This window comes from Callorhinchus milii, unplaced genomic scaffold (assembly GCF_018977255.1).
Source record: "Callorhinchus milii isolate IMCB2004 unplaced genomic scaffold, IMCB_Cmil_1.0 Scaffold25, whole genome shotgun sequence".
Classification (NCBI taxonomy): Eukaryota; Metazoa; Chordata; class Chondrichthyes; order Chimaeriformes; family Callorhinchidae; genus Callorhinchus; species Callorhinchus milii.
Genome location: NW_024704766.1, coordinates 5,684,571 through 5,697,028, shown reverse-complemented (window position 1 = coordinate 5,697,028; position 12,458 = coordinate 5,684,571). Strand labels below are relative to the sequence as shown.

Genomic DNA, 12,458 nt, shown 5'->3' with positions numbered 1-12,458 from the left:
CCCCCCCCAACCCAAACCCCCCCCCCCCACCACTCTCCGCTCGCTCACTCATTCCCCAGATGATGATACATTTGGCCCAGTATTCACTGTACATACTGTACTCTTAGCCCTTTGGATTCCAGCCCAGGTTGGCCGGAGGCCAGATCTTCACAATAACAAACACTGTCAGGCCATCAGAAGTCTGGGGAAGGGGGGGGGGGGGAGAATGAAATGAACGGGAGCTAGTGGTGGTGGGGGGGGGGAAGGGAAGAGAGCGCAAGCAAGCGAGCGAGAGGAACTATACCACAACTCCCTCACTCAAACGCACCGCAGCCTCTTCCATCAATTCAAAATTCTGACACTTTTTTTTAAAAGAAACAGCGGCCTTCAGCCCCTCGACTCCCCGCTACCCCCCACCACCCCACGCGCCACCCCCCCCCCCCCCCCCACCTTACCCGAGTGAGAGAGAAGATGCATCCGCAGTCTCAAGCTGTCCAGGAACTTTTTACCGCACAGCTCACACCCGAATGTCTTCATCCCACTGTGTAATTTCCTATAGCGAGAGAGAGCGAGCGAAAGAGAGAGAGATGTACAGGAATCGAGAGGGGTGGGTGGGTGGGGAGGAGGGGAGAAAAAAGTGTCAGTACAATACGAGCCCCACAAATATCTGAGGAATGTTAACTTCTGCCTCCCGCCCGCCTCTCCCGTTCCGTTAACGCCACCAAAACATCATCACTGGGTCTCTTCCCCAAAGTTTGTCGACTTTAGAATTCTGTTCATCTCGTTTCCCTCGCGCCCCACCAACCCCCTCCCCACCCCTCGCCACCTTCCAACACAAGGAAGATTAATAACGAGGTCCGTGGTCTTCAAACCTCTTAATTGTTTTCTCTCGCTGTCCTCTTCCAGTCAAATGGTCTTTGGAAATGTCCCCAAAGATCGCTTTCCCCTCACTCGCCCTTTCCCACTTTAAAATCGGGTTTAAAAACCTTTCCCTTTGCTCATCAAACTTCAATAATAAACTCCCACCTTCCCCCTTCCAACACCCAAACCCCCCCCCACCCCCATTGCCTTTTCTTTCCCCCCCACCCCCCACCATGTTCATCCTATGCAAATTATACTGTGTTCAGGGCAAAGTTCTTCTATGTCCAACAACAACTTGCATTTATATAGCCCCCTTCACGTCAGGGACACGACACCCAAGATTTAAGATCATGAGGAGTGGAGGGCAGGGAGGGTAGGGGTAGGAGGGTGCCCGAAGGCACAGTCGAAGAGGAGGGTCTTGAGACGGGCCTTGAAGGAGGAAAGGAAGGGGACGAGGCGAAGGGACTGTGGGATGGAGTTCCAAAGGGTTGGGGGCAGAGAGAAAGGGTGGAGGGCGAGGGGTGTGGGGGAAGATGGTCGGAGAGGAAGGTTTTGATGGAACCACAGCCCTGGGCTCTTGTGAAAGCGATTGTGACATGTGCAAGACTGTTCGAAGGTTGTGCAAGAGACGAGAGCAGAACCAACAGCCCCTGCACAAGCTCCGCACAACACGTGAACGACCCTGCCCTCCATTCACCCGCCATTACTCGGGAGAGAGACCCCTAGTGGAAGGTAGGGGCACACCCATCTCAGACCATCTCGATGTCCATCAGCAGGTTCCTACTTACTGCTGGGTGAACAGAGGCGCGTGTGGAGTAAGGAAACTTGCCTCAAGTTTCGCCCCGCCCAGGAATCGAACCCGGATCCTCTCACTTGCGAGGCGAGCACGCGAACCACTACATTACAGGCCTCCACAAAAAAGGCAGAGTAGAACTCGTGAAGAAAAGCTTCTCAAGTCTCCGAAGATTTCGAAGACGGTCGGAAATAAAAAGTGACCCAAACCGATCAAACGCCCGTGACTAGCAACATGTTGGGGGGGTGGGGGGGGGGCATCAAACAAGTTAAAAAAATCTTTGTCTGCAAGCTTACTGATTTAAACAAAAAAAGTGAGCGCTCTTTAGCCAAGAGGAAAAGGAAAGCAAAGGAGTTCTGCCATTGCAGAAAGCCCCACTGATCCAGCTCATTCGTCCGAAATAGCAAAATCAATAAGGTATCGAGCGGGTTATTTCATTTTAATTGATCGGACAACGTGGAAGATCAATGCAGGTCATGATATAGAATGGCAGTGCATCTGTAATTACAGCTGTTAACATGGTTTAATTGTGTTATCTGGGCACTGCGGTTTTCCTACTCAGCTCCTCCTATATTGCACGCATCCTCTCTCTTTCTCTCGCTGCGTTTGTTCAAATCATAAGAACGTACAACTTATTTATTTATTAACCCGGTTGTTAGTCGATTGGTCAATCGCTTTTCGGGGGTAATAATCCCTTCGAATAAAATTACTTTAAAAAAATAGTGATTTGGTCACTCAATCCCACGACTGTTTGTGGGACGCTGCTGTGCGCAATTAATTTGTTTCACCCACAAAACACACAGCCAATTCACTTCACTATATATTCTGTGAAGCGCTGTGAGACGTCTCGAAGACTTGATAAGGTGCTGCATCAAATGCAAAGATTATTATATTATTATGAATATATAGAATTTGCTCAGCAAAAGAAGACCAAGGTCCATTTACCACTCACTGAACTAGTGTTTCGACAGATTTGTTCTGAATTTACCCCCTTTCAATCAGGCCTTATCCTCTGGTTCTACTGTTCAGTACAAGATAAAATAGCTTATCAAGGTCTATATTATCTAGTCCCTTTCGATAATTCGGTTGAATAAGTACTCCGCACTCCCCACCCCGTGCCCCCACCCCCAATAACATTGTCTCTGGACACACGCACACACAAGTGCAAGCCCACAAGCATACGCACGCACGTAAGCACACACCCACCCTGTCCCTGTATAAAATATCCAAGGCAATCTAGAGAACAGCAAACATTGCTAAACACAGTGCTTGTCTTATCACCTCAAAACTTCTCAAAGCCTTCACACAATGGGTGCTTTGGAGGCGTGGTGACTGATGTGCGCCCCCCCGACCAAATTAAGTCACTAGATGAATGGACGCAGCGAGAGACCGCGCCAAGGGGTGAGGGGTTTGCAAACCCCCGCGGAATGATCGGGAAAGACGGAGAAAATCAGATCATTGAGCAGCGCTGAGGCAGCCCAGGCCTTTGAAAGATCTCTCCACCTCCCTTTCCGACTTCACTACAACAACCACCACCACCACCACAAAATTACATTTATAGAGCGCCTTTCACGTCTCAAAGCGCTGAAAGTTTTTAACGTCCTTCACACAAGTGGTATCTGTATAAAATTGGAACAGCTCTCTCAATGTGACCCCAACTCTCACTCTGCCCCCCCCCCCCCCCCCACCCCAAGCCTTGGCTCTTGCCAACCTGCACCTAATACTTTCCGGAGTTAGGTAAGCAGGATACATCCCTCCAGCGCGCGGGGAGAGAGAGAGAGAGAGAGCGCATTCCATTCCAACAATCTATCTCAGGTATTTCCATGTGTAGGTGAGATGCCTGGAATTCTCATCTTGGTTTGGAGACTCTTAAGCAGCGGTGATGGGTTTCCGTGTTTTATATATAAAATGTGTAGAGGTATATATAAAGTGTGTGTATATATATATATAAAATGTGTGTATATTTATATATAAAATGTGTGTGCAGATATATATATATATATATATATAAGTGTGTGTATATATAGATATATATATATAAAGTGGGACAAACCAAGTGGGACTTGGCGGGGAGAGGAGGGGACAAAGCATCTTAGTTATCAAAAAGTCAAAGTGTGTTCTGAGCAAATATCATTAGTTATGAAATGTACTGAAAATGGATTGAGGTTTATTTTTTAAGTTGGGTGAATTATCGCTCATCTCCATCTCCTTCAGGCAGGAAATGAGTCTGTTCAGATCAGTTATTAAATACAAATATGCTCAGGTTTTTTTTTACACACACACACTCCCCCCCCCCCCCCCCCCCCACAACCCACCACTCCAAAACCATCCCCTGCTGACACACGTTCCTTTGCTCTGATCCCCCCCCCCCGCACCCAGAGCTCATCACCAAAGACCCCCCCACCCAATCAAACATAACACCAAACAGGAGATTGAGCAGCTACAAGTCATTAAGTGCGTCTATGAGCAGCTCAGAGGGAGAACTTCAAAGGAGAACGGCCTCCACCTCTCATTCCTCCGCCAGCCACCCCTACCCCCCCACCGCTGCTCTCTTCTCTTGCCCACCTTCCCCACCGCTCTCTGCCTATCCCCCGCCCCCCCCTCCCCCCCCACACACCATACCACAACTCTCTCTCCCCTACCCGCCTCCCCCATCTCCCTTCATGATACCCATTAAGGTAGCACAGGAAACAATAATAATAATCCTTGCATTCGTTGAGACGTCTCAAAGCGCTTCACAGGAGATACCGGAAAGTGAAATGACTGTGTATTTTACGGGTGAAACATGGCAACCAATTGTGCACAGCAGCGTCCCACAAACAGCCGCGGATTAAGTGACTACATTTTTTTTGGAAGGGATTATTACCCCCGGAAAAGCGATCCATCAATCGACTAACAACCAGGTTCCTACTTCCTGCTGGTAAGCAGAGGAGTGTGGAGTAAGGAAACGTGCCTGAGGTTTCGCCCTGACCCGGGAATCGAACCCCGGTCCTCTCGCTAGCGAGGCGAGGGCTCTAACTACTAAGCTCCAGCACTCCACCACACCCGCCTCTCTCTGCCGCCCCCACCCCCCACCCCACACACACAGACACACACCCTCCTCCATATCCCCTTCATCCTACCCATTAACGGAGCACAGGAAATGCTTGGAGCTGGGACAACATGGCTGCTCTTAGCCTCAGTTCTTTCCGCGGTGACTGACTGACGGTGGAGTCCGGGATTGACGGAGTCCCAGAAAAAAAACCCTCTCCCCCTTCCCCCCACCACCCAACCCCCACCACATTCTTCCATCTTGGTCCTCTCCACAAACGCTGTCCTACAGAAACCCAATTGTTCTTTAACTCCTTCAGCAGCCGATTAACCTTATCCTATCGTTAAAACTCATCCCCATCCTCCTAGCCATCAAACTCAGTTGCCCTACCATCAACCACCAGCACCCCCCACCCCCCAACCCACTCGTAAATGATTCCTCACCTCTTCTCCCCCCCCCCCACCACCATACCAACACCGTGACATTTTAGAATATTCAAAGTCATTCAATCAACCCACGTCACTGGTTGTGGGCTGATATTCCAGTCCTGAGCACATGCTCAACCCATTCATTTCGAAAAGAGAGAGAGGAGAGCAAGAGGAGGAGACACAGAAAAGAAAGAAGAAAGAACGAGAAAAGAGGAGAGAGAAAGAGGAGGAAGAGGAGAGAGAAGAGACACAGAAAGAGAGAAAAAAAGACAAGACAGAGAAAGCGTAGAGGAAAAAATAAAGAGAGAGAAACAGAGAGGAAGAGAGATAGAAAGAAAAAAAGAGAGAAATGGGGTGGTGGGGGTGGGGGGGGGGGGAGCGGTGTGGGGGAAGATCGAGAGAGTAAGAAAAGGGCAAAAATAGAAAGATAAAAAGGAGAGAGAGAAAAAAAAACTAATTTATTAATATACCTGCCTGACTGATGGGCAGATTTGACCCATCATTTTACGACCCCCCCCATAAAACCAGCAACAATCACAGGGTATGAATTATTCACCGTGAGCCGCTCTGGAAGCGCTGGGGATTTGGGCGAGTTTATAGCACGTCTCCCTGTCCTGGGCATAAATCAGGAGAAGTTGACGCTGTTGGCCATCTCAGTGACTTTCCACTGCGTTTCGCACGCTCCGCGAACAAAGTACGATCCCATCCCTCAGCCTGGCGTTCAATGTCACAATAATAATCCGCGCAGTTGATGCAGCGCCTTATCACGTCGTCGAGACGTCTCAAAAGCGCTTCACGGGATGCACTGCAAAGTGCAGTGACTGTATTTTCACAGCAAAACTGTCTAAGTGTCTCTTTTTTGCAGCTTATAATCTCCCTCCTTTTCTGTTGTTGCCGTCTCTATACGGAGGTTGCGGGGGGGGGGGGGGGGGGGGGGGAGGGGGGGGTGGTGGGGGAGGGAGGGAGGGGGAAACAGGGTTTGACTGTGTATTTTGTGGGCGAAACGGAAAGTGGTTTAAACGTCTCATCTGAAGGATGGCGCCTCCGACAATGCAGCACATCCCCCCAGCACTGCGCGAGAGCGACAGCGTAGATTAGACTGTGACTTCAAAGTCCCGACGTGGGGCTTGAACCCACAAGCTTGTGACTTCAGAGGCGAGACTGAGACAGGCTGAATAGCATCAATCGTGAGGTGTTTCTTTGATGTTACAATTCGGTTTCCTAAAGCTAGCTCAGCTTCGAAAGCTCTGCCCAGTTAGTCAGTCGGCAAAACACACAGTCGCTGTAAATATACAGTCAGTTCGCTTTGCAGTATATTCTGTGCCATCTCAAAGCCGCAATAAGACGCTATATCAAACACAAGGATTATTATTATTGTTATTAAATCCCGCAAAGCCCTTTGAGAGATCTCAGCAACGTGATAAAGACGCTGCATCAAACACAAGGAATTATTATTAACTGCTCCAGAGAAATTGGCTGAGTTGGGGGGGGGGGGGGAGAGGGTGGGGGCGGAGAGTGGGGGCTGATGACATTGGGTAAGGATGGGATTTAAATCCCCCCACCCTTCCCCACACGCATCCCGCCCCCCCCCCACCAAACAAACCACTGCCCCCCACCCCCCACCCCCACCCGCCGCCCCTCAGAAAAGAATGTTAAGAACCACAAAATAAAAAAAAAAATCTTTCCAAACAGCGTTCACCAGTTAACAAGCTGCTTCAACCACCAGTCAGAGGCTGGCTGACACCGGCAGTAAATTCCGAATTTATGTTAACAAAGCATATGTTGAACACCTCATTTCTAAATTTAAGTGGCGCACTCCTCCATAAATCAGCCTTCCATCGCATGCGGGAGGAGAATACTGCAGCCTGTGTGTATGTGCGTGTGAGAGAGAGAAGGAGAGGGCGATTAAATAAATCAACCCCCTTAAACCCGGGCTGTACCGCTACACTGCAAAACTCTGCGGTGGTGGGTGGGGGGGTTGGGGCGGGCGAGGGTGAGAGGGTAAGGGGTCACCGGGTCTATCTCGTTTGGCACTAAGTGACGCATGACCCAGCGGCAGAGTGGACCGAGCTGTGATGATTATAATAATAATAATAATAATCCCTGCATTTGATACCTTATCACGTCTTCCGAACGTCTCAAGAAGCGCTTCACAGAATATACCGTAAAACGCAGTGACTGTGTATTTTGTGGGCGAAACGCGCACAGCAGCGTCCTCACAAACAGCCGTGGGGTTGAGCGATCAAGTGCGAATCATTTTTTTTAGGCAGGGGTTATTACCCCCAGAGAGCGATCCACCAATCGACTAACAACCTTCGTACTGTTAGGGAAGTCCACAAAACCGGTCAATTCACTTCACAGTATATTCTGCGCAGCGCTTTGAGACGTCTCAATGAAGCGATACGACTCGATATGAATATTATTAGGTAAACAGAGGCGTGTGAGTACAAAGTGTCCCAGAGAGAGCTCTGGCACGATTCGGAGTTAACAGCTTGAATGCATTTTGATGTAAAGTGTGAGTAAACGAGAGCGAGAGGAGTTTTTGAACAAAGGTTTTTCGTAACAAAGGTTTTCGTTTGATATATTTTTTTTGCCGGGAGTCAGGCTGCAGATAGGGCACAGCTGATGACGGAACATGCTGTGGGATTGCATGTAGATCTCTCCGCATCTACGCCTACCAGGTCTCGGGGTGGAAGGTGAAGTGACGCGACAAGGATCTGTTCATTGCAGGATCTCGGTATTACTCTCCCGAGTTGTCCCGATAGCATCAGCTCCCAGTCTCGCGTGATCTTATCACCAACAGCGCTTTCTGAGCAAAGCAGCCACGAGTGAGCGAGTGGCTTAACGCCAACACCCGAACACCCCCCCCCCCCCCCCCCCCCTCCCTTTCCCTCCTCCCCCGCTCACTCCTCGCACCCAGTCCAACGACTCCTCACCTGATCACACCAGCCCTTTGTCAAGAGTTCCTCTGGGTGTGTTGACCGCACGCCCTGACCCAAGCCCCGAGCTCTGTGAAAGAACGTGCGCTGGTGACTAAAAAGGTGGCGAGAGACAGAGAGAGACTGGATTGATGTAAATGGAGATCGTGCGATGGTTAGACAGAGAGACTGATTCCCCTCCCTCCCCCCTACCCACCCTCAGATGCTCCCCATCGTCTAAAGCTACAACACCCCCCCCCCCCACCCACCCCCACTCACCAATATTGTACAAATAAAATGATATCGTACATCGGATGCGATGTTAAACCGACTCGCTCCCCCGCCTGTCTGTTCAGCTGGACATTACAGATTCCCCCATGGCATCATTCGAAAGGAGTGTTTTTTTGGGGGGTACAATCGACAGACTTCAACAATTACAGGATCTTACAGCACAGAAGGAGGCCATTCGGCCCATCGTGCCTGTGCCGGCTCTTTGAAAGAGCTGCCAACTAGTCCCATTCCCCTGCACTTAAAAGAAAATTTAGCCTTGCAAATGTTTCCTGTTTAAATACCTATCCGATTCCCTTTTGAAAGCTACTATTGAATCGGTTTCCACCACCCTTTCGGGCAGCGCTTTCCAGACCGTAACAACTGACTGAGTAACAATTATTCTCCTCACCTCCCCTCTGGTTCTTTTGCCAATTGTCTTAAACGTGATCCATTACTTAGTTTTGCGTCTTGTAGATTTAGTGGCCATCAAAGCCCGAGCCCCTCTCTCTTCCCCCACAAACACACTGGGATTTTCGGAGGGCTTTAACCCCCACCAGTTCAGTGCAGAACAAGAATAAAAGTGGAGTCCTGTAGCTCAGTGGTTAGAGCGCTCGCCTCTCAAACAAGAGGACCCGGGCAGGGTGAAACCTTAGGGAAGTTTCCTTACTCCACACACACGCCTCTGTTTACCAGCAGCAAGTAGGAACCCGGTTGTTAGTCGATTGGCGGATAGCTTTTCCGGGGTAATAATCCCTTCCACAAAAAATAATAAATTGTTCACTCAATCCCCGAATGTGGGACGCTGCTGTGCGCAGTTGTCTGCCGTGTTTCACCCACAAAATATCCAGTCAATTCACTTTACAGTGTAGTCTGTGAAGCGCTTTGAGATGTCTCGAAGACGTGATAAGGCGCTGTATCAAATACAAGGATTATTATTATTAAATCGGAGGCAGGATGGAGAGATCAGGTAGAGCTGATCAAGACTGCGAGGGGGCGTATGAGACGGTGTTCAGCGAGCACCTGGGACCCCGGCAAGTCACGATGGCAATTCTGCCGTCAATTCAACCGCAAGAGCTCAGCCAGTCAGCGGGCCAGTGTTTTGGGAGCCCCCATTTTTTCCACCGAGAGTCGCTCAGACAAAAAGAATCAGCAGGTGCGGAATCAACACGTACATGGCCACTTGGGGATTCCTGGCACAGGGAGCATCACCCCCCCCCCCTCAGCCTCGATCGCTCGCTAGCCCTCCCGCTGAGCACGCTCCACGTGTTACTAAACAAGGAACACATTGCCACTGGCGTTTCGCCCACAAAATACACAGTCGATTCGCTTTGCAATACCCTCCCGCGAGACGCCTCGACGACGCGAGAAGACAAAAACGGGAAGAAATCGGAATAAAGGCATTTAAAAAAAATGGGGCAAATACACTCCAAAGAAAATAAATAATAAAAAAATAATTTTGTCAGTTAATCCACGACTGTTAATGGGACACTGCTGTGTGCAATTGGCCCACAAAATACACAGTCAATTCACTTTACAGTGTGTCCTGTGAAGGGCTTTGAGACGTCTCGAAGACGTGATAAGACGCTGTATCAAATGCAATGATTATTATTATTATTATTATAAAGCATTGCCGCTTAGGAAAAACAGTGGAATGCCATGCGCTGATTCACAGGGGAACAACAGTGAAATACTGAACGCTCTGGGGAAAGGGGGTGGGGGGGGGGCGGGAGAATTAGGGTTCGAATCCTGTTATCAGAACAAAAACACAGCCAATCCTCTGAGCTCCATCAGTCATTTAGGCACATAACTGCGTGCAACAAAAAACAGCGCTGAGCAGAGATGCCACGCGAGGGATTAATCGCTACTGTACACACAGGGCAGGCGAAGGGAGAGACAGAGGCGAGCTGGAGATATTGGTGTAATGAGCCTATGAAAGGTTGGGGTGGTTGACATTTCCGAGGCTGAGTAGAACAGGTAACAGGAAGGGGAACTGTCTGGAGGAGATGAATTAGCAAAGTGGCCGCACAAGACAGCCGGGTTGGGGAATGTTGCTGTAGTGAGACATTGGATGCGTCGATGATTAATGGGTATGTGATGGGAAGCTGTTAAGATGGTTTTCAACTGGGTAGAGTGCAGGAGCTGCCAATTTCTAAAGAGTGTCCGAGGTAGGAGAGTAAACACGTGTGTGTGTGTGTGTGAGAGAGAGAGAAAAATAAAGAGACAGAGGAAAAAGGAGAAAAAGACATAAATCCCGAGCAGAGAAAAAAATTATAGTGTGAGAGAGAGAGAGAGAGAGAGAAAAGGAAACAGACAGAGAGAAACAAGAGGAAAAAGGGCAATATTATTATTATTGAATAAGTTCCTCCTAAACTCCCTATGAGATCAGATTCTTCCATTAACAACTGTAGTTTCCGACTCAGCAGCAAGTGGAAACGGCTAATCAACATCCACCTTACGGGAATCCTTTCATAACAAGCAAGTCTGCCCTGGATGTGAGAACGGGTTTGAATTTGAACACAATAATAATCATAATGACAGCGCCCACAAACAAACAGTCAATTCACTTCGCAGTGTATCCCGTGAAGCGCTTTGAGCCGTCGCGAAGACGTGATGAGGCGCTGCAGCAAATGCACGGATTATTATGATTATTATCATCATGTCGTTGAGATGTCTTGAAGAGCTTCACAGGATACTATATTTTGTGAGCCAATTGCGCTCAGCAGCATCCCCACAAACAGTCGTGGATTGAGTGACCAAATTTTTTTTAAAAAGAGGGGGGATTATTACCCACTGCCGGCGATCGATCCGCCAATCGACTAACAACCAAGTTCCTCCTCACCGCTGCTAAACAGAGGCGTGTGGGGTAAGGAAACTTGCCTAAGGTTTCGGCCCACAAACTGAATTCACGGGCTAAACGGAGACTCTTAACTCTCATTGTCTTATTGTACCATCCACCCTCCATTACAGCACTCCGAGACCAGCGGAGGATGTTTACGTTAAGCTGAGCTCCAGGCTGTCTCCTCTTCAGGGAGGGAGATGGGGGGGGGGGGGGGGGCGTGTGGGGAAAGACAGGGAAAAACAACAAAAAAAAACAATCGAATCGCAGGTCCAGTGCCCGGGGAATGTTATGCTCAAACCATCGATTCGTAACCAAAAGGAGAAACTTAACTCTCAATACATTTATTTGATTCCTGAATTTACGACACGCAGCCCCCCACTTCTTTCATACTCTATCCCCCCTCCCTCCCTCCCTCCCTCCCTCTCCCACCCCCCGCACACGCACACAAAACTAGCGCATCGTTCAGTGATTTGATTTGACTAACTGTACATTCACTGCCACCATCTGCGGTGTAAGGTTTAGCAACATGAATGAATGGAGTGGGAATGCATGACTGACTGACTGACTATTTTCACCCACATTCCACCTCGCCTACTGATCCCATTTTGAAACTCCCTGCGTTACGCCTCAACAAAGCTGGTCACAGACCTAACCCCCATCCCCCTCGCTTCCCTCCCCCCCACCAAACTTCCCCCTCTTGCCCCGAAAAAGCAATCTCAGCCAATTGGTACTTTCTGGGGCTCAAAACAGCTGAGTGGCTTCATCCCTAAGTTCACTACAGCACCCCATCACCCCAAAAAGCACTTCAGGGAATTGACCTGAACTGTAGTGACTGTATTTTGTAGGTAATAATAATCCTTGCATTTGACATCGTGTCTTATCACATCGTTGACGTGATGACTGTTTGTGGGACGCTGCTGTGTGCAATTGGCTGCTGCGTTTCACCCACAAAATATACAGTCACTCCACTTTACAGTAATAGCCTGCGAAGCACATTGAGACACCTCAAAGACGTGATGAGGCTTTTTCATCAAACGCAATTATTATTATTATTATTATTATTTGCATCATCATCAGCCGCACCTCAAAGAAAAAAAAACGTTAAAATCGAAGAGAAATGATCTATTTTCCAAACAAAATAAAACGTCAAGACTTGGGCAAGTTAGAAAGTTCTTCTACTAAGTGCCCTGCCTGGGTTTGTGTGCTCTGTCAGTCACAGTGCTCTAACCTCATTGATTTACTCCCAACAAAATGTGTGAATGAGCAACTAGGCAAACAAAGGAAGCACAGCCATCTGTCTAGTTTGGGTTCGAAACTAGGTTGTCAGAAGGTAAAAAGA

The 12,458-nt window shown here is 48.9% G+C and overlaps 1 protein-coding gene across 1 annotated transcript in view; it reads right to left on the bottom strand.

The window, feature by feature from the left end:
- Window positions 1–12,458, bottom strand: part of zbtb16a (zinc finger and BTB domain containing 16a) — a 70,614-nt gene that overhangs the window by 35,208 nt on the left and 22,948 nt on the right. The window contains 1 exon segment of the mRNA XM_042343951.1: window positions 435–532. Coding sequence (XP_042199885.1) covers window positions 435–532 — 98 coding nt within the window.